Source organism: Stenella coeruleoalba, assembly GCF_951394435.1.
Source record: "Stenella coeruleoalba genome assembly, chromosome: 10".
Taxonomy (NCBI): Eukaryota; Metazoa; Chordata; class Mammalia; order Artiodactyla; family Delphinidae; genus Stenella; species Stenella coeruleoalba.
In genome coordinates this window covers 16,417,910-16,445,633 of record NC_137156.1, presented here as the reverse complement: position 1 = coordinate 16,445,633, position 27,724 = coordinate 16,417,910, and the positions used below count along the sequence as shown (strand labels likewise).

General features: G+C 37.9%; 1 protein-coding gene across 11 annotated transcripts in view; it reads right to left on the bottom strand.

Moving 5' to 3' along the window:
* Positions 1–27,724, bottom strand: part of CDKAL1 (CDKAL1 threonylcarbamoyladenosine tRNA methylthiotransferase) — an 819,912-nt gene that overhangs the window by 437,704 nt on the left and 354,484 nt on the right. For all 11 annotated transcript variants that reach the window (XR_013830328.1, XR_013830329.1, XR_013830330.1 and 8 more), the window contains one exon: positions 2,912–3,078. Coding sequence is in view for 8 of the 11 variants with exons in the window: in XM_079935371.1 (XP_079791497.1) it covers positions 2,912–3,078 (167 nt within the window). In the remaining 3 variants the exon portion in view is untranslated. The remainder of the gene's footprint in view (positions 1–2,911; positions 3,079–27,724) is intronic.

The window sequence follows — 27,724 nt, the reverse complement described above, 5'->3', positions numbered from 1 at the left end:
AAAATCATCACCTGTCATTCACTGGTGTTATTTTTCCCCCCGTTTTCAGCTTTTCCCTCTTCTTTTTTTTTTCTCATTGATGAATTTTCTTCAGCACTTTAGGTAAGTCAAGTAACTTCTTCAGAGCAGTCTCAGCTTAGTGAGAGGAAAATGGGGAAATACAATGCATTGTGGGTGCGGGGTTAGGCTCCATGGGCTTGGCTCTCTTCCCTAATGTCCTTTTTCACACTTGGAAGCCAGTGATGCCTGTGGAGCTCAGATACCTTTTCTGTTACAGAAGGATGTGTTTGTAGGACACTGCGAGCTTGAAGCTCTGCCACTCAGAGAAGGATGAGAACCACCACCAAGGTGTGCAGGTCTTGTCAAAGTGACAGAGGAAGACTTGAAAAGCTCTTGCTTCCAGATACTTGGGTTTTCTCGTTCTAGCACATCTTTGTTTGTTTGTCTCCTTTGCTTCTGTTTCCTCTGGCCTGCTCTCTCCTTTGCTGTGGAACCACAGGATGGAATTACTCCCTGCATATCAAGTGGAGGGGAATGGGTGGCTTTCTTTGGGACAAACTCTCACACTTGAAGCTCATTTACTTTGTCATCTTGTGCTGCCTCTTCTGGCCAGACGACTTCAAAGTTCAAGATGGTAGAGTGGGCTCTACAATTTATTTCATGAAAAAGGCTCTTCCTTTATTCATCTTTTATTCATTCATTTATTGAGCCACTAGTGGGTGGGGTAGATCAACACATAGACGTGACAAGGTCCTCGCCTCATGAAAATGAGAATGTAGGAGGGAAGGCCAACATTATAGATATCTTAAAGCAAGAATTTTTTTTTTTTTTTTTTTGCGGTACACGGGCCTCTCACTGTTGTGGCCTCTCCCACTGCGTAGCACAGGCTCCGGACGCACAGGCTCAGTGGCCATGGCTCACGGGCCCAGCCACTCCGCGGCATGTGGGATCCTCCCGGACCGGGGCACGAACCTGTGTCCCCTGCATTGTCAGGCGGACTCTCAACCACTGTACCACCAGGGAAGCCCAAAAAAGCAAGAATTTTTAAAAGGTAATTTTATGACAATTGTAACTTGCTATCACTCTAAGTACAATCTATGAACTAAACACCTGTGTTCTTCCAGGTAAAGCGTAAAGCTACATTTACCGTCCTCTGTTGATTTTTAGCAGCTCTTCTGGAGCATCTTTTCGGAGATCAACAACTCTAGCACTATTTTAGATGCTGAGCATGAGGGTTTGCTATAAATGCGACACTGGTTTCTGCAACTTGCAATTAATTAAAGGGTTGAGTTTATTCCAAGAGATATTAGGTTTCTCATCACAGAGCCAATACGTGATTTTTTCCCCTTGTGTTTACTCCCCACCTGAACTGCTCTGACTGTAGCCCCACCTGAACTGCTCTGACTCTAGCTACTAACGTTCTCTTGAAATTTGATAAGAGTTTTTAAATCCAAAGAAACTGGGGTGTTACCAGCTGTATATTGGCAGGGCTTACTTCTCTTCCTACCCACCATATATGCAGCACATCTCCTGATCTTCATGATGGACGCCTCACATTTACTGCAAACATAGCAAGACTGCTATAGCTCTTAGCAGACTTGATTTTTACAGAGAATCACTGGCTTTTTCAAGTGCCACGTCAAAGGGTTAAGTAAAAACTGACATGCCTGTGGCTTACTTTTAAATAGCAAATCATAATAGTCACACACTGTCCAAAGTACCAAAGTTAACATATAAATCACACACCTTTACTAAAAAGATCTGGTTGGGAAAATGTGAATAACAAAATTGAAATCGCGAAATTTCTTCATTAGATATTTATAATTAACGATCAGATTGCGATCCACTCTGTTTTCAGAATTTCTAAAATAGGTTGCTGAGAGCAGGGTGGCTTTTCAACAACAACCTCAACAAGTATAGGCCTCAAATCAAATCAACAGAAATAATCTTTGAATATTCATTCACCTTGAATTTCAGCCACTACACTTGCTAACTTTTAGAATTCTGAAATGTCATTTTTCTGTACAACTGATAAAAACATACGTGAGTTGTTTCTGTACTTTGCACATGACTCTCCAACAGCACTTATTAGATTTCTTATTCTTAACTATGGACCTAACAGCATAATCTTATTTCTCAAATAATAATCATGGATCCCAGCAGGTACTTTTTCATTTACATGGTTGCTCCCTTGTCCATATTCTTTGCTCATATTTACTGTATCATTTGTCATCAAGTACCACAGTTACTTGTACACACGTCCATTTTCCTAGTTTAATAGTAAGCTACTTGAGGATAGGCATTCTGTTCATCCATGGAAGGTATAAAAACAAAACCAGGGATCTTGCATTATCGTAACTCCTTTTTTCACAGCGACCACAAGAGAATCAAGTGGAAGACTACAAAGCTCTACGTCTCCTGGATTTCATTTTCCCCCTAACTATTGCCAGACAAAAGAATCAAATTTAAAACATCCTTAAACTCCACTGCACAGCATCCTCACTGGTAGGGCTAACAGCAGTTCAGATAATGCAATGTTCACAGTTGGTTGTAAAATCAATGCAACGTGGTAGCAGTCCTGAAATACACAAGGATTACAGACAGAGGAACTGAGGCAAACTTATGCATTGGAAAACTGAAGGGCTGTAAGGAAGAAACAAAGAACTGGGACAAGATGGCAAATACTGGAAAATCTAGGCAACATTAATTAATGGTGAGGAAGCAGAAACAAGATGTGAAGACTGACAAAGAAGGGACTTGAAATTCCCGATTCATTCTTGGTAACGTGGGACCACACAAAAAAAATGTGAAAGTGATTTTAAATGACACTCATGTGATGGCGCTGAGGCTGCCACGTTGTCTGGATTGGTTCGTCTCTGTGTCAGCACGGAAATGGGGCGCTTTTCCTTACCTCCAGATGCTCTAAAATATAGGGCGGATTTGTCATGCCAAGCCTCAGCATTGCTCCCTCCGGAATCACTTCAACCAGCTTCCACAGCAGTGCGGGCAGACTGGTGCCAATGTCTCTGCCATAAGCCCCTGTGTCTTCACTGGTCAACCATATTTCACAAACACCCTCTGTGAATCAAAGGAGATAATTAACAAATCTGTTGCAGAGCCGGTTCCTTCATCATACAGCTGCTCACTCTTTTTAATGCAGTATTTCTCAACACTGATATGCAGGCAGCCCGGGTATTCAATTGCAGAGAAAAAGCAGCTTATCCCATGGTGGCACTGGGTCATTAAGTTCATTTTATGAACACCAGAGAGTTACAACAATGCTGTAAATTACCAGTGCGTCCTATGGAGTGATTAACATTCACAGCCAATCAGTTCAACCATGCTTCCTCCAAAGCACTTTGATCAAGACTAAAGCTTTAGTCCCATCACAGACAATACCTAGTTTATTGAATAGCAAAAGCCCCGGAACTGAAACAGTCACTCCACGAAATAGGTACTATCAGCAGTGAACTCACTCATCAGTCTGTCACCGACCCAAGGAAAATGTCAAGTGCTGTTAAAGTTTGACTCACAAATTATTAATTATGAGGTACCCATTTCTCCTGTAGTAACCATGCTAATTTGTTTTCTTAATTCCATTAAGAACAGAGTGCATTATATGGCTGCATTCAAAGAAGTTGGCTACTGTATCCACTAAGCATCTGTGTTGAAAAAGCTGTTTACTAAAAATAGAACAGGTTGCATCCTATTTTCCATCAATCAGACTTTATAAAAATGTATCTATGTTTCCATGTTGTTGTTGTTATAAAGAATCCTGACTTCCAATAGTACCGGCCTGCAATAACATTCTACCAGAAATTGAAAGGAAATACTTCTGGATCACCTAGTATTACTTAAAATAAATAAAGCAGAGTTAGCAAGCGCCACCCAAGTTTTCAGGGCACACAGAATCTTTCTGAAGGCATATTCACCTAAAGGATTAGCCTGTTTTAAAAGGCCAAATGATTCACAAGGCTAAAATAAACAGTGAAATGGGCCTGTGAAATTTGTTCATGCTAACGTGATTTGTTGCTTCTGAAGAACCTCAACACACACACAAGGCACACAAAGACAGCCTGAACCAAAAGTAGAAGTTTCTAGGAAGAGTCTTAAAATTAAAATTTTAAATTGTCTTTAGTTGACAGAACAGAATAATTTCAAAAATACATCTAAATATTCCTAGCCAAGAGAGACAACAAATAGAACACACAGCTTCTATGTGAATGTGAACTTAAAACTTACAGAACAAAGAAGCAAAAAGGAAAGATCTTCACTCTCTTTAACATGTTCCACAGAGGTGGAAAAATGTATCAATACATGAAGCTAACATCTCCAGTCACTATTCCTTCCTTTAGAAGAAGAGATATATTTACTTTATCAACAAACTAGCCAACCTCCATAAAAACATGTTCCCTTTTCCCCACTTTACTATCTTTCTGAGACAAGCACGTCCTCACCCACACCCAGACAGCATGGAAAATACAAGGATAGAAATAAAATGAGTTTCCCAAAATTAAAGAACAGGAGACATCAAAAAACAGCTCCATTTTAAAAGTTAGAGATGTTTTTAGTATTTGAAAATCAATAATGTTATGACTATATATGGGCTTTCTTCATTTAAATATGTAGTTTCAGAAATTAATAAACCTTTGCTTAGTTTTAATCATTTAATAAAAAGTTTTATCCTCAAAGTAAATAATCTGGCATGTCCACAGGCTACCTTTGTAGCTCTGTAGTTTTATAAATATTCTCTGTACATGGAGTAAATATTTTTCTACTGAAAAAAACTGGTTGCAATTAGTGGTATTATCTGTATTTTAATATTACATATGCCATCAGACACTGGACTCATACAACCTTTTTTAAAAAAATCTTATCACAAAATCCACTCCAGGAAAGAGATGGCTAAGTGACAACATAAATGGATTTTAAAACACTCTGAAAGAGGTTATAAAAACAGGACATTATCCATGATTTTCCAGTTACTGGCATCTGAGCAACACAATATGAATATTTTTAAATGAACAGAATAATTTTAATTTATAATTTTTCCATCCAAATGGTTCCATGTTACGCCTTATGTAGAGAGAGCGAGTTCCTGGAACAGTGCCTTGCTGTTGCTAGATGAATATAGAAGGGGAAAAATCGCTATGAATAGGAATGGGAATAACAGCCATGCAGAAAACAGCATCCAGCTCTTCAAGCTGCATAGGTGGGGACCAACAGCCCCCTGGTGGGCTGAAGCTTCAAATTAAATCACATGAAGAGGAAGCAGCTGTAACACTACATCAGCAACAACAGGAATAATGGTCTTGATGTCTCCAAGATCAAGGCTGCTAAAATGCTCTCTATAATAGCAACCTGGTTTAAAACACAATGAAATAAGAAAACATGTGCAAAATGTGAAATCCTTGGACTTGCGAAGAACTGTGCCTTGCCAGTTCAATCCAAAAATCTGTCAAAGATGATTTTGCTCTTAACGTGAGAAAGTTCAGGTTTGTAAGGTTATATTTCAAGCGTTCATTCTAATGAGAGCTGATCCCTCCCACAGTTAGGCCACAGAAAGCCGTTTCATAGTAAAGGTGAAGCTCAGTGTGGAATCCCGAAGTCCTGTGATTATTCATAGTGCAAGCAGTGCCTGTCAGGTCAGCTTGCATATGAATTCACCAGGGAAACCGAAGGCTGCCGTCTGTAATCACTAATGGATACTGGGACACACAGGCATGCTTTGAGCTGCACTCTTAATTGGCTATACTTATGGACAGAAGTGCTTGCCTAAACAGCTTCATTCCTTAAGGACTCCAGTTATGAGCTACATTCCTTTGCACATTCATTTCTTTATTCATCCATCAAACATTTATTAAGCCCTTACCTACTATGTGCCCTGCAGCTCTTCCAGCTCATGACAGATACGGATTCATCATTAAACTTCTGAGATCTAAGACTGGCTATTACTCAGGCGCCGGTGAGGGGACACTTGACAGACATCCTGGGAACTTCATATACATCCCTATCAGTGGTGACGTGGAGGCGGATGGGTACTGGAGAACACAGCCTTAGAAACCAAGATCAAGGGCGAACTGAACTGGCTTGACGTGGGTATGATGTCAACCCCAATGAGATAGACCCCCATCTACACTGTAACATGGATTTTGACTAATACATGTCAGAAAAACAAACACATGAAAATAAAAAAGAGAAGCAGGCAGGAAGAATTGAGATAAGAGAAGTGAATGCCCAGTAAAAACTCCCATGCCTGTAATAAATACATGCAAAAAAAGGAGGTGGGGGGGATTCAGGAGACAGGAGTGAGGTGGGGGGGGGGTTCAGGAGACAGGAGTGAGGTGGGGGGGATTCAGGAGACAGGAGTGAGGTGGGGGGGGATTCAGGAGACAGGAGTGAGGCTTTTTTTAAACATCCGAGGAGGAACCTTACTTTTTCCTAAAACTGTTCATCTACCTGACTTCTGTTCATGTTCCTTAAATTATTCAGTGTATCTGACTTTTCTAATGAACGTTAGGTTCATAAGATCATCTGTCATCCTTTTGTTGTGTTAATTTTGGTTGAAAAAAAAGCAAACACTAGGAAGAAATGAAATACATCTTACAAAGGAAAACGCTTCAAAAAGTTAAGTTACTGGAATCCATTATCATTTTACCCAAGTAATTACAGATCAGCCTACAGTTCTAACACTACTTTTCCCTGAATAGAGACCAGCTACAACAGCTGCATTCTGATCTCTGCTTCATAGTAATGTGAGATGACAGAGGATGGAAAACATAAAGAAGACATAAAAGGTTAATAATAAAAGAAAGATCATATTCTCAGTAAAATAGTCTCACAACAAAGAAAATCCTTTCTGAAAAACCAAACTTTGCCAAAACTCAAGTTCAAAAGATTATGACTCACTATAACTCTTCCTGTGTATGAGCTTCATTGTAACAAATTAAAATATGGGTGAAGATTGATTTTATCTGGTCAGAGAAGTGATATTTCTCTGGTAGCTTTTGCTTTATCACTGGGGAAAATTTCCATCATAATAAATTGTTTTAATTATTCCATATGAGTAGAGTCTCTAAAAATAGAGATTATAAAAATATAAAACTGTTAACAGTGATTAATTGGATCAATAGTTAAAAAACACTAGATGGTAAGAAAATCTACATCAATTAAACATAATTATTTAAAAAATCACCTCATGTGCAGAAAAGGGAATCCTCCTACCCTGTTGGTGGGAATGTAAACTGGTACAGCCACTATGGAAAACAGAATGAAGGTTTCTCAAAAAACTAAAAATAGAGTTGCCATATGTCCCAGCAATCCCACTCCTGGATGTATATCCAGGGAAAACTATAATTCGAAGATACATGCACCCCTATGTTCATAGCAGCACTATTTACAATAGCCAAGATGTGGAAGCAATCTAAATGTTTGACAGATAAATGGATAAGATGTGGTACATACACATACATGATGGAATATTACTCAGTCATGAAAAAAGAGCTAAATAATGCCATTTGCAGCAGCATGGATGGACCCAGAGATTATCATACTAAGTGAAGTAAGTCAGACAGAAAGACAAATACCATATGATATCATTTATATGTGAAATCTAAAATATGACACAAATGAGCTTATTTACAAAACAAAACAGACTCACAGACAGAGAGAACAAACTTATGGTTACCAAAGGGGCAAGGCAGTGGGGAGGGATAAAATAGGAGTTTGGGATTAGCAGAATCAAACTACTATATATAAAATAGATAAACAACCAGGTCTTACTGTATAGCACAGGGAACTATATTCAATATCCCACAATAAACCATAATGGAAAAGAATATGAAAAAAGAATACACTCTCACACATATATATATATAACCGAATTACTTTGCTATATACCAGAAACTAACGTAACACTGTAAACCAACTATACTTCAATTAAAAAAAAAAATCACCTCGAAGTCTGCTATATCTTTCTTCCTCAGAAGATGTGTTCTCTCTCTTCCTCTATCTTGTGCTCTCCACTACTAGCCTTGCCTTTCCCTCCTCCCACAATTCCATCCCCTAGTCTTTCACCACCATCCATCCCAGCCTTCATTATCCATTTTCTTCTATAGCCAATAAAGAATATGAATTATACATTATCTGTAATGTTTATTTAATATGCATTACATTCTCTGCTCTTAATTCCCCATTCTCTCTTTTAAGGGTCACAGTGTATATTAACTAGATTTTTATGGGCTCTTTCTTCTCAAAAAATAATCTTAGACAATTCACAAATGAATATGACCCTCTGTTTAAGCATTTGAAAGGTCATGGAAATTTCTTCAATGGCAATGTTTCTAAGTAATAATATACACAGGCAGCCTTCTACCTATTTAGCTTATTCATTTAATAGTGAATTAGACAATATAACTCCTTTGGTCCCTTCTGATCCTGTTATTAGATACTCAATGGTCTTATGTTTCCCATTTAGATAAAAAAGGACTTAAATAACTATTTTATTAAAGATAGCATCACAGCAGATCCAGTCAAGGCTATCTTTTATAGAATAATGATCTATCACTGATAAATACCCAATTAATAGGCCACCATAGAAGACAGTTATTAATTAGGTAATCTTCAATTATATCATGTTTATACTACTTTTTTAAACTTTTGAAAAAAGTTTATTAGTGACCTGAAGGGTTTTCTTTTCCTCTTAATATTTTTTATTTTTTTAATTAATTAATTTATTTTTGGCTGCATTGGGTCTTCGTTGCTGCGCACGGGCTTTCTCTAGTTGCGGTGAGCAGGGGCTACTCTTCGTTGCGCTGTGCAGGCTTCTCATTGTGGTGATTTCTCTTGTTGAGGAGCACAGGCTCTAGGTGCATGGGCTTCAGTAGCTGTGGCACGTGGGCTTCAGCAGTTGTGGCTCGTGGGCTCCAGAGCACAGGCTCAGTAGTTGTGCACACGGGCTTAGTTGCTCCACAGTATGTGGGATCTTTCCGGACCAGGGCTTGAACCTGTGTCCCCTGCATTAGTAGGCGGATTCGTAACCACTGTGCCCCCAGGGAAGCCCCCCGCCTTTTTATTTGAACAGTGCTAAATTTCAAGAAAAGTTTCAAGAGTAGTACAACGAATCCCTGTACCTCTTTCACCTAAACCCAGGAGTAATATTTTGTCACATTTGTGAGCACTCTCTCCACATCCACAAATACAAGTTTGTTTGTTTTTTTTCCTGAACCATCTGAGAATTAGTTGCAGACATTAGGGCACTTTACCTCCAAATATGTTAGCATATAGCTTCTAAGATCAAAAACATTCTCCCTTACATTCTCACAACACAACCACTACTGCAGGCAAACCTAACACTGGACGACACCATAGTCAGAACTCTGTGCTTTGTCATCTGCTGTTCCCTCTGTCTAAAATGCCTTTCACTCTTCTTGCATAATGAATACCTCTTCCAGGAAACTTTCCTGACCAACCAGACTAATTCAGATGCTCCTCTCCTGTGCTTCCAAGCATCTTGTACGAAATTCTGTAATACAATGTGTTATAATTATTGGTTTAATTGTGTCGCCTGATAGGATGCAAGCATCTTCTGGGCAGAGATGCAAAAATCTTCCTAATACACATATGCCTAGGACCTATTATAGTGCTTAGCACATAGGAAGCACTCAATAAACTTTGGTTCCATGAATCAATTTAATAAGATTGCGTTTAGTAAAAATGACTAATTAAGTTTAATTTAGCTAACATTTGACAAGCACCTCTTCCTTGGCCCCACAGAGGTATATATAAACATACATGTATGCACACGCATACACACACACACACGGAGTGTACACAGCAGTGTACAACGTTCTGCATTAGGCAATAAGGAAATATCAAAATGAATTTTCTTTGGAAAATATGAAAATGTAGCTTGAATGTTGCAATGTTTGTTGCATAGTATCTTAACTTCTAAGCAATCTTACTCAAAGTTCCTTATTACCCTATAGTGATCATTGGATAGCATGGCAAGTGAATAAAAACTATCTTTTACTTAGAAGTAAGACTTTCCGCTTACACGTAAGTTCAGATGGACCAATTACCCATAAATCAATTAAATTTAAAATGATTTTTTTTAGTGCTTGAATCATAAGAGTTAACAAAGAGACAGTATTTCCAGAGCATCCTGACATCTGTGATTACAGTCATACTCAGAAAAACTGTTGTTGGCATAAATTGATAATGTTGCTGCTAAATAAAAACAACCTGTATTTCTTTTTGAAGGTCATAGTCACATAAAAATTGTTTATTTCCATACTTCCTTAAGAATTTGGAAACAATGGAAAGCTAAAAGCAAATTAAACACCACAAAATGATGACACGCTTTCTGAAAACAAGGTATCTGACTCCCCAGGCTCCAAAATCTGCAATACGCCTCAATGCAACAGATTAAGTTTATCCTCTTAATACCAGTGTGTTCTACTCCATATACGCGTTTTTTAAACACTCCTAGAGAGAATACAGACGGCTGCATCTGTGAAAGGACTCTCTGGTATTTCAGTAGGATGTGGGGAGAGATGTTACCTTATTATTAAAAGAAAGCACAAGAGGCTCAACTCCCAGCAGTCCAAATAGTACACATATATAAAAGGATATGAAAGGATACATACCTGTAATGCAGTACCTGTTCTCAGAAAAGACTAATATGAGCTGATCATGTTGATGGACAGAAATTTATCTAGATTCCATGACAAACTTAAAGAGCTACAGAATAGTTTAAAGGGTAAAGAAAATTTTAAAAGCCAAAAGATTCTGTGTTATTTTGGCCACTGAACTCAACTACAGAATGAAGAACAAATAGAACTTAAATATTTACAAGAACAGAATATTTTTATGATTAACGTTTTCTGGTCCTAAAGGTCTTCCTCAAAAGTGAATTCCAGGCATACACAGTGTCTCTGCACACGGCCTGCACCATCTTAGTTGAGTGATCTGTGAGGAGCTTCAGCTCACATACCAAGCTCAGGTGTCGGCTCAGCCGTTTCACAAGCATCTCTGCTCTGAAGGGCCAGGGGCAAGGCCTCTGCACAGGGCCCGCTATGAGAAAATGAAACAGACTAAGCACAAAGGAAAAACAGGTGGATAGGCTAGGTGTGAAGTGACATTGCCAGATTTATGTCCTTTCCAGATGAAATGTGGATCCTCTAGCAACAGGAGTAATGGAAGATTTCCCTAAATCTGCCCTTAAGATTCCCCTTGATTGATCTGTGAGTATGGAACATTTCAAAACTGAAGAGTGTGAAGAGAGAGGACCTTCAAGATGGTAGAGACGTAAGACGTGGAGATCAGCTTGCTCCCCACAAATACATCAAACATACATCTACATTGGAATAACTAAGAAGACCTACTGAACGCTGGCAGAAGACCTCAGACTTGCCAAAAGTTGTGTGGCGGACATGGTCTTGGTCAGGCCTGAGCCTCTGAGGTGAGAGAGCCGAGTTCAGGACATTGGAGACACCCCCCGCCGGCCACATGTAATATCAATCAGCAAGAGCTCTCCCAGAGATCTCCAACTCAATGCTAAGATCCAGATAAACTCAACAACCAGCAAGCTACAGTGCTGGACACCACGTGCCAAACAACGAGCAAGACAGGAACACAACCCCACCCATTAGCAGAGAGGCTGCCTAAAATCATAATAAGGCCACAGACACCCCAAAACACACCACCGGACGTGGACCTGTCTGCCAGAAAGGCAAGATCCACCCTTATCCACCAAAACACAGGCACCAGTCCCCTCCACCAGGAAGCCTACACAACCCACTGAACCAACCTTATCACTGTGGGCAGACACCAAAAACAACGGGAACTACGAACCTGCAGCCCGTGAAAAGGAGACCCCAAACACAGTAAGTTAAGCAAAATGAGAAGACAGAGGAACACACAACAGATGAAGGAGCAACGGAAAAACCCAACAGACCAAACAAATGAAGAGGAAATAGGCAGTCTACCTGAAAAAGAATTCAGAGTAATGATAGTAAAGATGATCCAAAATCTTGGAAACAGAATGGAGAAAATACAAGAAACGTTTAACAAGGACCTAGAAGAACTACAGAGCAAACAAACAATGATGAACAACACAATAAATGAAATTAAAAATACTCTAGAAGTGATCAATAGCAGAATAACTGAGGCAGAAGAATGGATAAGTGACCTGGAAGATAAAATAATGGAAATAACTACCGCAGAGCAGAATAAAGAAAAAAGAATGAAAAGAATTGAAGACAGTCTCAGAGACCTCTGGGACAACATTAAATGCACAAACATTCTAATTATAGGGATCCCAGAAGAAGAGAAAAAGAAAGGGACTGAGAAAATATATGAAGAGATTATAGTTGAAAACTTCCCTAATATGGGAAAGGAAACAGTCAATCAAGTCCAGGAAGCACAGAGAGTCCTACAGAGGATAAATCCAAGGAGAAACACGCCAAGACACATATTAATCAAACTATCAAAAATTAAATACAAAGAAAAAATATTAAAAGCAGCAAGGGAAAAGCAACAAATAACACACAAGGGAATCCCCATAATGTTAACAGCTGATCTTTCAGCAGAAACTCTGCAAGCCAGAAGGGACTGGCAGGACATATTTAAAGTGATGAAAGGGAAAAACCTACAACCAATATTACTCTACCCAGCAAGGATCTCATTCAGATTCGAGGGAGAAATTAAAACCTTTACAGACAGCAAAAGCTAAGAAAATTCAGCACCACCAAACCAGCTTTTCAACAAATGCTAAAGGAACTTCTCTAGGCAGGAAACACAAGAGAAGGAAAACACCTACAATAACAAACCCCAAACAATTAAGAAAATGGGAATAGGAACATACATATTGATAATTACCTTAAATGTAAATGGATTAAATGCTCCAACCAAAAGAGAGAGACTGGCTGAATGGATAAAAAAACAAGACCTGTATATACGCTGTCTACAAGAGACCCACTTCAAACCAAGGGACACACACAGATCAAAAGTGAGGGGATGGAAAAAGATATTCCATGCAAATGGAAACCAAAATAAAGCTGGAGTAGCAATTCTCATATCAGACAAAACAGACTTCAAAATAAACACTATTACATGAGACAAAGGAGGACACTATATAATGATCAAGGTATCAAACCAAGAAGATGTAACAATTGTAAATATTTATGCACCCAACATAGGAGAACCTCAATACATAAGGCAAATGCTAACAACCATAAAAGGTGAAATCTACAGTAACACAATCATAGTAAGGGACTTTAACACCCCATTTTCAACAATGGACAGATGAACCAAAATCAAAATAAATAAGGAAACACAGGCTTTAAATGACACATTAAACAAGATGTATTTAATTGATATTTATAGGACATTCCATCCAAAAACAAGAGAATAAACTTTCTTCTCAAGTGCTCATAGAACAGTCTCCAGGATATATCATATCTTGGGTCACAAATCAAGCCTCGGTAAATTTAAGAAAATTGATATCATATCAAGTATCTTTTCCAACCACAATGCTATATGAGACTAGATATCAATTACAGAAAAAAAACTGTAAAAAACAAAACATATGGAGGCTAAACTATACGCTACTAAATAACCAAGTGGTCACTGAAGAAATTGCAGAGGAAATCCAAAAATACCTAGAAACAAATGACAATGAAAACATGACAGCCCAAAACCTATAGGATGCAGCAAAAGCAGTTCTAAGAGGGAAGTTCATAGCAATACAATCCTACCTCAAGAAACAAGAAACATCTCAAATAAACAACCTAACCTAAAGCAATTAGGGAAAGAAGAACCAAAAAACACCAAAGTTAGCAGAAGGAAAGAAATCATAAAGATCAGATCTGAAATAAATGAAGAAGAAATGAAGGAAACAATAGCAAAGATCAATAAAACTAAAAGCTGGTGCTTTGAGAAGATAAAATTGATAAAGCATTAGCCAGACTTATCAAGAAAAAAAGGGAGAAGACTCAAATCAATAGAATTAGAAATGAAAAAGGAGAAGTAGCAACTGACACTGCATAAATACAAAGGATCATGAGAGATTACTACAAGCAACTATATGCCAATAAAATGGACAACATGGAAGAAATGGACAAACTCTTAGAAAAGCACAACCTTCCGAGACTGAACCAGGAAGAAACAGAAATATAAACAGACCAGTCACAAGCACTGAAATTGAAACTGTGATTAAAAATCTTCCAACAAACAAAAGCCGAGGACCAGAGGGCTTCACAGGCAACTTCACAGGCAAATTCTATCAAACATTTAGAGAAGAGCTAACACCTATCCTTCTCAAACTCTTCCAAAATATAGCAGAGGGAGGAACATTTCCAAACTCATTCTATGAGGCCACCATCACCCTGATACCAGAACCAGAAAGAGATGTCACAAACAAAGAAAACTACAGGCCAATATTACTGATGAACATAGATCTAAAACTCCTCTACAAAATACTAGCAAACCGAATCCAACAACATATTAAAAGGATCATACAACATGAGCAAGTGGGGTTTATCCCAGGAATGCAAGGATTCTTCAATATACGCAAATCAATCAATGTGATACACCATATTAACAAATTGAAGGAGGAAAACCATATGGTAATCTCAAGAGATGCAGAAAAAGCTTTAGACAAAATTCAACATCCATTTATGATAAAAACTCTCTAGAAAATAGGCATAGTGGGAACTTACCTCAACATAATAAAGGCCATATATGACAAACCCACAGCCAACATCATTCTCACTGGTGAAAAACTGAAACCATTCCCACTAAGATCAGGAACAAGACCAGGTTGCCCACTCTCACTGCTATTACTCACATAGTTTTGGAAGTTTCACCACAGCAATCAGAGAAGAAAAGGAACTAAAAGGAATCCAAATTAGAAAAAAAGAAGTAAAACTGTCACTGTTTGCAGATGACATGATACTATACATAGAGAATCCTAAAGATGCTACCAGAAAACTACTAGAGCTAGTCAAGGATCTGGTAAAGCAGCAGGATACAAAGTTAATGCACAGAAATCTCTTGCATTCCTATACACTAATGATGAAAAATCTGAAAGAGAAATTAAGGAAACACTCCCATTTACCAGTGCAACAAAAAGAATTAAAATACCTAGGAAAAACCCTACCTAAGATGACAAAAGCCCTGTATGCAGAAAACTGTAAGACACTGATGAAAGAAATTAAAGATGTTATAAAAAGGCGGAGAGATACACCACGTTCCTGGATTGGAAAAATCAACATTGTGAAAATGACTATACTACCCAAAGCAATCTAAAGATTCAGTGCAATCCCCATCAAACTACCACTGGCAGTTTTTACAGAACTAGATCAAAAAATTTCACAATGTGTATGGATACAAAAGACCCTGAATAGCTAAAGCAATCTTGAGCAAGAAAAATAGAACTGGAGGAATCAGGCTGCCTGACTTCAGACTATATTACAAAACTACAGTAATTAAGACAGTATGGTACTGGCACAAAAACAGAAATATAGATCAATGGAACAGGATAGAAAGCCCAGAGATAAACCCACATACATAGGGTCACCATATCTTTGATAAAGGAGACAAGAATATACAATGGAGAAAAGACAGCCTCTTCAAAAAGTGGTTGTGGGGAAACTGGAGAGCTATATGTAAAAGAAGGAAATTAGAACACTCCCTAACAGCATACACAAAAATAAACTCAAAATGGATTAAAGACCTAAATGTAAGGCCAGACACTATAAAAATCCTAGAGGAAAACACAGGCAGAACACTCTATGACACAAATCACAGCAAGATCCTTTTTGACCCACCTCCTGGAGAAATGGAAATAAAACAAAAATAAACAAATGGGACCTAATGAAACTTAAAAGCTTTGCACAGCAAAGGAAACCATACACAAGATGAAAAGACAACCCTCAGAATGGGAGAAAATATTTGCAAATGAAGCAACTGACAAAGGATTAATCTCCAAAATATACAAGCAGCTCCTGCATCTCAATATCAAAAGACAAACAACCCAATCCAAAAATGGGCAGAAGACCTAAATAGACATTTCTCCAAAGAAGATATACAGACTGCCAACAAATACGTGAAAGAATGCTCAACATCATTAATCAGTAGAAAAATGCAAATGAAAACTACAATGAGGTATCACCTCACACCAGTCAGAATGGCCACCGTCAAAAATTCTACAAACAATAAATGTTGGAGAGGGTGTGGAGAAAAGGGAACCCTCTTGCACTGTTGGTGGGAATGTAAATTGATACAGCCACTATGGAGAACAGTATGGAGGCTTCTTAAAAAACTAAAAATAGGACTACCATACGACTGAACAATCCCACTACTGGGCATATACCCTGAGAAAACCATAATTCAAAAAGAGTCATGTACCACAATGTTCATTGCAGCTCTATTTACAATAGCCAGGACATGGAAGCAACCTTAGTGTCCATCTACAGATGAATGGATAAAGAAGTTGTGGCACATATATACAATGGAATATAACTCAGCCATAAAAGGAAATGAAATTGACTCATTTGTAGTGAGGTGGATGGACCTAGAGTCTGTCATACAGAGTGAAGTCGGAATGAGAAAAACAAATATTGTATGCTAGCCCATATATATGGAATCTAAGGAAAAAAACGGTTCTGAAGAACCTAGGGTCAGGACAGGAATAAAGATGCAGACGTAGAGAAAGGACTTGAGGGCACGGGGAGGGGGAAGGGGAAGCTGGGATGAGTGAGAGTGGCACTGACACATATACACTACCAAATGTAAAATACATAGCTAGTGGGAAGCAGCCACATAGCACAGGGAGATCAGCTCAGTGCTTTGTGACCACCTAGAGAGGTGGGATAGGGAAGGTGGGAGGGAAACACAAGAGGGAGGAGATATGGGGATGTAAGTATACGTATAGCTGATTCACTTTGTTATACAGCAGCAACTAACACAACAGCGTAAAGTAATTATATTCCAGTAAAGATGTGAAAAAATATATAAATTAAAAAAAGAAATGTGAACTCCACACAATCTACAGTCAAATAGGATGCGAAATTCTGTAGTTATAATTAGGGAACTTTCACTTTGAATATAAAAATTATCAATTAATATTTTAAGTATTTAAACAGCAAATAGAGTTTTCTATTTTCTACTACATTCTTATGTTCAGTTTGAAGGTGCATTGAGTAGGTGTCCTAATACAAATATAACATCACTCATTCTTTCATTCATCCTTCTTCTAGCAAGTATTTGTTAAGTATTATTATGTGCCAGACACTGTTCCAGATCTAGAGACAAGGTTTCTGCCGTCCTGAAATGTATTCAAGTGAGAAACCATAAACTGAGTGATAAAGAATATATTGTCAAGTAAAAGTAAGCGCTAATAAAATGTTTGAAAGTAGGATCAAAGGAAGGAGTGATAAAGTGGTTGGGAAAGGACATTGCTACTGCTGACAGGGAATAGTTAAGGACAACTCAGGATGACACGAGATCTGAGTGAACCAAGTAGTAAGCCACGCAGATCAGCGATCTGAAGGAAGAGCACTTGCAGCAGAGGGACTATTATAAGTGCAAAGACCCAGAATGAGCATGTTTATAGTTCCCAAGGGACCACAAAGTGGTCCATGTGGTTGGGGCAAAGTGGGTGAGGGATGTGTGGTGAAAAAGAATTGTAAAATGGGAGCCACTGGTGACAGAAGTTGTTGCAAGGGGCTCAAGCTCACAGGGTAGAGCTAAGAGAGCAAAAATTCCACGTCAACAACCTATTAACTATTGTATGTGATGAATATGCAAAATGCCTATTATAACTGCTAGTGAAAGCTCTCAATAACGCCATGTTTTAAGAAACTCTCAAGCTGATGCTCATGAATATTCAAAGCCGTTTCAAAATTCTCAAATCACTAGATTTGGTATATAAGAAGGGACAGGAAAAGAAATAACAGAAAATGCCACTGTCTAGTCTTACTTAAAAAAAACTGCTTTCTTTCACTGTTTTTTGGAAGGGGAATTTATTATAAATGACCAAAGTGCATGAAACAAGACTCACATATTTAAATAGAAACAAGTAAAAGGAACCCGAGACCAGTATAACATTTGTGCTTTCCAGTTGGGAGCACCTGGAGGGAAAGGAAGTGGTGTCATTCTTTTATCTCTTCTCCTTTTTCTTTTTACTTCTTCTCACCCCACAGAGCCAGGCACTACTTCTGGGCCATGCCCATCACTTAGCATCATTGAAGCTGACGTCCAACAAACCAGCATTTGCCACAAACTCAAAGAGTCTTCAAAGACGTTGAACCACTACAACAACTTCAGAAAGAAAGACAAAAATAAGTAAAATAGAACCCTCTCTTATGAGGCAGGAAAAGGAAAGGAAAAATAGGCTCGTCCTTAAGAATCTTGTACACACTCACCAAGTAACTATCATGATAAAAGGAATAATTCAGATCAGTTTTACTCTTTTTAACTATAATTGGCAACTGGCCAAAAAGTAGGCTGGTTAAAATAGTCTTGGAAGGATAACTCGTGCCCTTTCTGGGTACAATGTCACAGAGATCAGAAGACATTTATGCTCTGGTGAGTAAAAAGTAAAAAAGGGGGAAAGAGGTGAGTGCTGTTCCTACATCGTGAAAGGGTACAGTACAATTTTAGGACAAAAACATATTTAAAAGTTTGGAAGTTTTATGGAGAAGTTGGTGGTTGTGCCTTGAGAAGAGGAAGAAGATGAATCAGAATAGGAAGGTCTGATACACTCCCCAGACATCAAGGATTTAATAATCAACTACCTCTTCAACTTAAAATTTCTAAGAACAAAGCATAACAAACATTTGCACATGGTATTAATAGAAGGTGATTTTTTTTTTTTTTTTTTTTTTTTTGCGGTACACGGGCCTCTCACTGTTGTGGCCTCTCCCGTTGCAGAGCACAGGCTCCGGACGCGCAGGCTCAGCGGCCATGGCTCACGGGCCCAGCCGCTCGGCGGCATGTGGGATCTTCCCGGACCGGGGCACGAACCCGTGTCCCCTGCATCGGCAGGTGGACTCTCAACCACTGCCCCACCAGGGAAGTCCCAGAAGGTGATTTTAATATATATTACAACAGAATAACATATAAGCAAAACCTAGCTCTGTAACTTGACCAAGCTATGCTAATCAAAATTATAGCCACCAATATGTCTGTTTCTGTAGAGGAATGTATAATATCCAGGATTAACTGTGGACTCTGGCCATATTAATGACAACATATAATTTTAATTAAAAAGAAATATTGTGGGCTTCCCTGAGAGCTCCAAGATCAGCAGAGGGCTGCCCTCAAGTTTCTGGCTGAGAATGCAAGAGAGGAAACTAAATCCCAAGGCTGGGTAAATAATCATAGAAAAGCAGTAGGACAAACAATTCCTTGAAGTCACACAGGACCAGGAACAGTTTGTGTTCCTACAAACCAAAAGAAAGACTTCAGAATACACAAATTATTGGATGGAGTCCTCAAGAAGGGTAACCACCTTAGTGGTAGAGAAAAATTTGTGTTAAACTAAAAGCTGCTCTGGACCTATACTAACAGACATTAAAAAGAAAGCCTCAAAAAAAATAAATAAAAGCACTTTCAAATATTTTAACTCTAAAACAGAACAAAGTCCAAAACACTATAAACGAACACAACAAAATCCAAAATGAAATTCAAAATGCCTGGCAGCCAAACAAAAATTACCAGACATGCAGACAACAAAGAAAATACTGACTATGGTTATGATGAGGAGAAAAATCAACCAAATGAAACAGAGTGACAAATGACAGAGATGATAAAATTAGCAGACAAGGACTTTAAAACAGCTATTGTAAATGTGTTTCACATGTTCAAAAAACATGAACATGATGAGAAAATAAACAGAAAATTCTAGAAAAAGACACAACTGGAACTTCTAGAGATGAAGCTCAAGATCTAGTAACAGAAACTATCCAAAATGAAGCAAAGAAGCAAAGAACACTGAGAATGAGCATGAAATGAACAATATCAAGCTGAATAACACATACATAATTAGATTCCCTAAAATAATGGTTGATTTTTCTCCAAATCTGATGAAAACTCTAAACTAAAAATTTAAAAAACTCAATCAACCTCAGTAGAATAATGAACCACACCAAAGCACATTATAAAAAAATTCTTGTTTAAAAAATAAAGAGGGGGCTTCCCTGGTGGCGCAGTGATTGAGAGTCCGCCTGCCGATGCAGGGGACACGGGTTCGTGCCCCAGTCCGGGAAGATCCCACATGCCGCGGAGCAGCTGGGTTTGTGAGCCATGGCCGCTGAGCCTGCGCGTCCGGAGCCGCAACGGGAGAGGCCACAGCAGTGAGAGGACCGCGTACCGCAAAAAAAAAAATAAATAAATAAATAAAGAGGGAATTTTAAAAGCAGTTGAGAATGGAGATGACATTGTACACAGGCAGAGATATAAAAATGGTAGAAAACTTCTTGTGAGAAACTATGCAAGCCAGAATGTAATAAAAAGACATCCTCAAAACACTGAAAAACCGAACTAGAATTTGGATTCAATGAAAACAGAAAAATATCTGTCCAATAAGGGCAAAATAAAGACTTCAGACAAAGTTGAGAGAATTCATTACCAGCATACCACTACTCTAAAGAATAGTATTTAAACCCTAGAACAGCCACAATCACTCAATCGGTCAGTAAATCAATCAGAGTTATAGCTAACAGGGCAATAGTGGAGATAAAAATGGAATCCTAATACTCAATCCAGAAGTAGGCAGGAGAAGAAGAAAGAATGAATAAGAAAACGATGGAAATAACAATAAATCATTAACTCCAGAGGAGACAGGAGTGAAATGGGATCATGGAGAGATACACACAAGAGGCTTCAACATTAAAATTCTTTGTTTATAAAAAAAAAAAGTCTGAATTAAATATAATAAAATGTTAGGAGCTGATACAGCTGGTAATTGGTGTGTGTGTGTCTGTGTGTGTGTGTCTGTGTGTTTAACTGTGTTAGTTTTCTATATTTTGGAAACATTTTACAATTAAAATTTTCAATGACAACTAACAATCTCCATCATTAAATGAGTACTGGTAAAGTTTTTTTTTTTTCTGTTTTACGAAACATTTGGAAGCTAAATCAACCAATGAAATCAGTGTGTTTTAAAATAAGTGGTTCTATAAGCATAATTAAGCACAATGACCTTTATTAAATTCTGCTATGTGAGGTTAATCTAGATAGCTAATATTCAATATTTAAAAAGAGAACGTTAATTCTTCTCTAGCCTAAGAGGAGAACAGAATGCCATTTTAAAATAACTACCTCATGAGGGAAAATGATAATTTCTTGCCATCATTATTTCATGTGACTTCAGCTGGTTGAGGATTAAACTGAGGTCCTAGAGAGGGTCTCTTTCATTCATTGTTTATTTTAAAGATTTCCAACAGTACCCATGGAGAGAAATGACTTGGTGAACAGCACAGGAGGGAGGAGCAGGCAGAAGGAAATATGGGGAAAAATATCTCTAACATACTATAATTTACTTCTATTTATGTTTATTGTGGATTGTCTCTCTACCCGACCTCCAACTAGGATGAGAGAAAGCTACAATAAGATTGAGATGTTCACCTGTTTTGTTCACTGATGTATCTCCTGCAACAGACCAGTGCCTGAGACTTCACGGGCATCCCATGAATATTTGTTGATTGAATTATTCAATTAATAAAAAGATAGGAGGAAAGGAACACGTGAAACAGAAGAGAAGGAGAAGATTCGGGGATGAGAACATGTGGGACTGAACAAGGAGCCTACAAGTGCAGGTCTCAGGTTTGTTTAAGTGGTAGGAACGCCAGAAAGTCATAGTATTTCAAACAGAACACAAAATATAAATGCAGAACACTGCACAATCAGAAGATACCTTAGATATATTGAATATATGTACTTAACAGGAAAAAACAGAATAGACTGTAAAAATAATTGTAATAAATTGTTTGAGCTTCTGTTAATACTTGTTTTCTATTTATGCACTAATTTGTCATCTTTTATACATCCAGCCAAGTAGAGGATAGCCATCAAAAACAATGAGAAAAAGTTTTCTGAAAAATACTGACAATTGAGATAATTCAATCCACTGACTTAATAAATATTGAGGAAAATAAGGAAAAAGAAAACAGCATTATTTTAACAGGAGGAAAAGCAGAGTTCCACTAGAGAATCGTTTGAAGATCATCAGTATACACAGAAGTGTACTTTTTTTTTAAGTTTATTTTATTTATTTACTTTTTTTTTTAATTCATTTTTTTTTTTGCCTGCGTTGCTGCGCAGGCTTTCTCTAGTTGTGGCAAGCAGGGGCTACTCTTCATTGTGGTGCGCAGGCTTCTCATTGCGGTGGCTTCTCTTGTTGCAGAACACGGGCTCTAGGCATGCGGGCTTCAGTAGTTGTGGTGTGCAGGCTCAGCAGTTGTGGCACACGGGCTTAGCTGCTCCATGGCATGTGGGATCTTCCCAGACCAGGGCTCGAACCCGTGTTCCCTGCATTGGCAGGTGGATTCTTAACCACTGCGCCACCAGGGAAGCCTAGAAGTGCACTTTTTTCAGTTCCAACAGAACTCCACACATTTGAAATGTAAAAGATCAAGCCAGATGATGATACCCCAGAAGCAGTGAGCATAACTAGTGACCAGATCTTGGGTTTAAACACCATTCTCCCATAAAAACAACAACAGATGCTTGAAGAAATGGTAGATTCTAGGACTGAGGTGAGTAAAGTACAAGACAAGCCTGAAACATTTTCTGGTACCAGAAACAAAGAAAATGCTCAAAAAACTCATAGTATATCTAAAGAACACAGGAGCCAATTTGAAGAAGCTCCCAATGGCCAATCTGGGACAATTTGAGCTCTAATATAAATAATGATAGTAATGGAATTTGAAGTATAGAATAAATATGCATGAATCCATACTTATATAAATAAATATTTGAAAAAAAATAGGGGACAAAGCACAGCTCTTCCTTATAATATAATTCCAATTACTAACTGCAGAAGGAAAGATAGAAAAATCACCAACTGGCGAACAGTGCAGTAATAATCATTGGAGGTAAGAATCAACAACGAATGTTAAAGTTAGTGGGCAAAAGTATGAGGAGAAACAGGTTATTTGTATAGTCTTGTCGTGTATCCCCATAGGATGCTTACTAACTGAGAAAAACAGTAACTACACAGTGGAGAAACTTGGCAGATACCACCTTCATTAAGTGAAAAAATTTAACCCCACCTGTAATCAGGCATCTCAGCATCACGAATCTGGATATCCTGAAAAGTGCACAACATCATTTGCAGTGGTATTCTTGCCAAAAATACATAATCTGAATTTAATAACGTGGAAACATCAGACGAACCAAAATCGAGAGAGGTTCTTTTAAATAACTCGCCCAGTAACTTCAAAAATATCAAGGTTATGAAAGATAAAGAAAGGCAAAGGTACTATCCCAGACTAGAAGAGAAGAGACTCAGGAGACATAACTAGATGTAATATGAGGTCCTGGATTGGATCCTGGACCAGAAAAAGGATTTTAGTGGGGCAATGGGTGAAAGCTGAATAGGGTCTATACATTACATAACAGTATGACATCAATGTTAATTTTCTGCTATTGATCAATGTTCTATGGTCATGTAAAATATTAACACTTGAGGAAGTTGGATGAAGACTGTGACCTCTCTATAGTATTTTTGCAACGTTTTCTAAGAACAGACTTATTTCAAAATAAAAGTTTAAAAGGAATAAGATCAAGACAGGGTATTTGTTACCAGGAGAATTGTGTGTATCTGTGAAACCTTTGCTTACCACTTTAATGCAGAGTGAAATTTACATAGGGCAGACGCAACTTACTCTTTGCGCAGAGTGAAATTTACGTAGGGCAGACCCAACCTACTCTTTGTCTAATGCAAATCAAGAACCCATTTCCCTTAGCAATGAGTACAGTTTCCTGATTTAAAATAGCCAATGTCAGGATGCTTCTAAAAATTATCACCTTATTAAAAAAATCCATCAAATGAACAGGATTTGAAGAACTCATCTTCAAATAAAAAGCTGCACACACTACGTAAAGAAGAAAAATGTTATATATTTATTTGCTGTTGGAAGCGAAAAGACTGCCCTTTGAAACATGTCATAGTACTACCATTAACATCACAAAGTAGTATTTATTAGGAAGTCCCCATTGAGCCCTATGTGAACCTTCCCAGTTTCCTAAGGCACTTATAAACAAAACTGACACAGCTGTGGAAGAGAATTTAAAAATTAAATGTACAGAATATTCTTAAGTTAAATATTTACAAGATATTGCCTATCATGTAAATAACCATAACGAGTAGGCCAGGGAGATGTAAAAATGATGATGTCAAAATGCAACAGGAAAGAATATTCTATGTTTCTGAGGTATTAAACTTAGATATAATGGAGATAAAATATATTACATCTATATTTATTATTACATATGCACTAACACAAAGGAGAAGTTACAGGACAAGGAAGAGTGGTGTAAAGGCATCAACATAACACTTGTATCTGAATAAGAGAGAATCCAGTCCCTGGAAGCTGCCAACACACTCTTCCATAGAGATGGCAAGGGAGCAGGTCTGGTGTGCAAGTACAGGAGCCCAATTCCGTACCCCACACAGGGCTGCTTTAACAGTTGCAGGAAAAACAGTGCGAAGGATAAGAGGGGGAAGTATCTGGATTTTTAACAAATATATTACAATTCAGCTTTGAAAACCATGCCTTTCATAATAGTTACCACTTAGAGAAGACCAAAGCTAAAGAATATTTATTATAAATTGCAAGGCTATTAAAAATCATTAGCAATAAAAAATGTTACACACTTAATTTAAGAAAAAGTATGTGTAAAGTAAATTAAATACAGGTGTTTTGTTTTGTTTTAATGCAATGGCTTTATAGTATGCCTTAAAGGTCAGAAAAGTCTATCCAAACAGAAAATGAAAAAGCAGCATTCACAAATGAAGATAATCTGCAGAAAATGATCTCTGATTCCTTTTGGTCATGTTATTCATAATAATTCCACAAATGTTAACCAAATGAGATCCATATGCCAGGCACCATGCTTAGAGACCAAAGATGAACAAGACACAGGTCCTACATCCTAGAAGCACACTGTCTAGCGTCACAGAGGAGCAGAGGCAACTTGTATTGAAAAACCCATACTTCAAGTGGGTCCAAATCCCCTCTAGTCCTGAGATGGCTGTCTACCTGCTCTAATGTGCCAAGTAGTTATAGCCACTCCTTGAACTGTATTGCTCTCCCATACCGAGACTCTCCCACCCCCAGAGCTATTTATTTATTCTACCTGTGTCACTCAAAATATTCTATTTTTTAATCCACGGTGAACCTAAATAAAGAGGTAAATTTAGGCAACCTCAAATTACCAGACATTGAGTTTATTTGGGAACAGCAGAGGAATCACAATTTGGAAAATGCATGCTGCAGCAAGCTACAGGGGAGTCTGCTATATTTATGGGCAAGGAGTGGAAAGAGGGGGAAGTCCAGCCTGAGTCCAAGCAGTAAGTTCAGTGGTTTAAGGATGGGGAGGGATACTTGGCGGATGTTTAGGAGATATTATACAGGAGCTAAGACTGGGTCTTCCGTAAATCAGACATTTACGGGAAATCATTCTCTCAGTTAAATTCCATTGTTCTGAGAGCGCGTGCGTGAGATTCTCCATTCCACATCCTCCGTTCCATTTTCAGTTGCAATCCTTTCACATCACTTACTGATTCTTGGTTTTTTCAAACTACTGCGATCGGCACCACAGTCCATATAATGCTTTGAACATTACCGGTTTCAGTAAATAACAAACCAGTTTTACTATTAAAAAATAAATTAAAAATGAACAATGAACCTAGATTGTAGAAATCTCTATTGACCACAGAATTGCTGTCAGTGTCCCTAACAGCTATTTTATTATAAAAGGCCCTCAAATTATAAAATATGCAAGTTATCTTTATGCAAGAAATGTACCGAATATTGTAAGATTCAGAATGCTTAAAAATATTCCCCCAACTGGGATGATTTCAGATTAAAGAAAATAAGGACTGTGTAATTATATACACTTACCTTGACAAATAGAAAGCAATCTGTGATTAGAACATAGCAATTAGTTACAAAATGCTTCACATGGATTTAATTACCCATCAGTCTACACGTAGCTTAGTTACTTTTATCTCATTACATCAGTAAAAGATTTCTGCCTAAGGCAACTGCCAGTCATATATTTATAAGGCTTCTAGACTTTACAGTGAATACATTATAACATTCAGGCAAATGTGCTAAAGTTACAGTTGCAGAGACATTCTTAATTTTGAGTCCTAGTTTTAGTTCATAAACGTCTCATCACTGTCTTAGAGTCAACTCTCATCTAGCTTTCACATCGACCCTCACCTATCCGGTGTATAACAGTGTTGACTAAAACATCACTTCTGTTTATTCTAATTCTGTAAGAGCCAGAAGGAAAGACCTTTAAAACCAAAACAATTAACTTATTGTCCTGAGGCAAAGGGTACTATATTCTCATGCGTAAGGTAAACACTTAAATTCAGAAAGGAGATGACCCTTCTTTCAGGAGAGATGAAGAAAGTCCTTTCACTCAACCTACTCTGCTAAGTTTGGAAAGATGGTGGCTTCATGGGATGCAACTTTTTGTGTGTGGGATTCAGAGTGGGAAGCTGTGTCTTCCATTTTTCTTGCCTTAGGAAGACATGTTTTGTAACTCAGCCAACCAAGGTTTCATTCCTAAATCCTTTGCTGATTAACTCAGTATCTTTGGGCAAGTTATTTAACTGACTTAAGGAAAAATAATAATCATCTCACCTAACTGTTCAATTCAATAACACAAAAATATCTAGTAGAGGGTCTGGCTCATAGCAAGTATATAACAAAAAAGTTAACACTGTTTGCTGGGCTCCCCTAGGAGGCGTCTGTGAGGATTACGTGAATTCATCAGAAAAAGAGGTCTCTTTGGAACTAAGTAGAATACTACTCTCCCTCCATTTTTCTTTAAGGGAATATTTTTGGTGTTGGTTACAAAATTAGATTCTTTAAGAAGTGGGAGTTTTCCAAGCTCTGGAATCTGGTGTTAGGGGATTCTGACCTCATCCTACTCAGAACCATTGAAGAAACTACCATCTGTTAAGGAAGGCACATCTTTGGGCCAGATGGCATTGTTTCAACTTCATTTACAGAGATCTACTGAGGCTTCCTTTAGGGCTCACAAGTCACTGAGTATCCCTCTGTAATTTCTTTTTTACTCAAACCAGAGTTTCTTCTGCTTCTGCTTAAATACATACAAAATCAACAAGAAAATAGGTTTCAAGTACTACTGTGCTCAAGAATCACAAAGCATATTAAATATCTGAGCGGGGTGGGCGAGATTCTAATGAAGTAAGCGTGGGTTGATGTCTAAGACCATGTACTCGCTGATAACTGATAACCACACTTAGAGAAACACTAGGTTAGGCTTCGTGCATGTATACAGCAACAACAATGAAATATATTATCAAAATTCTAAAAAAATACCTTTTCATGCCTTTTAAAGACTTAAAATTCCCTCCTTGAATTTAGTTAACACTCACACTATGATTTCATACTTCTCAATTACTGATTTCCAAAAGGAATATAGGCTCCGGATTCTTAACAAGAGCTTGCAA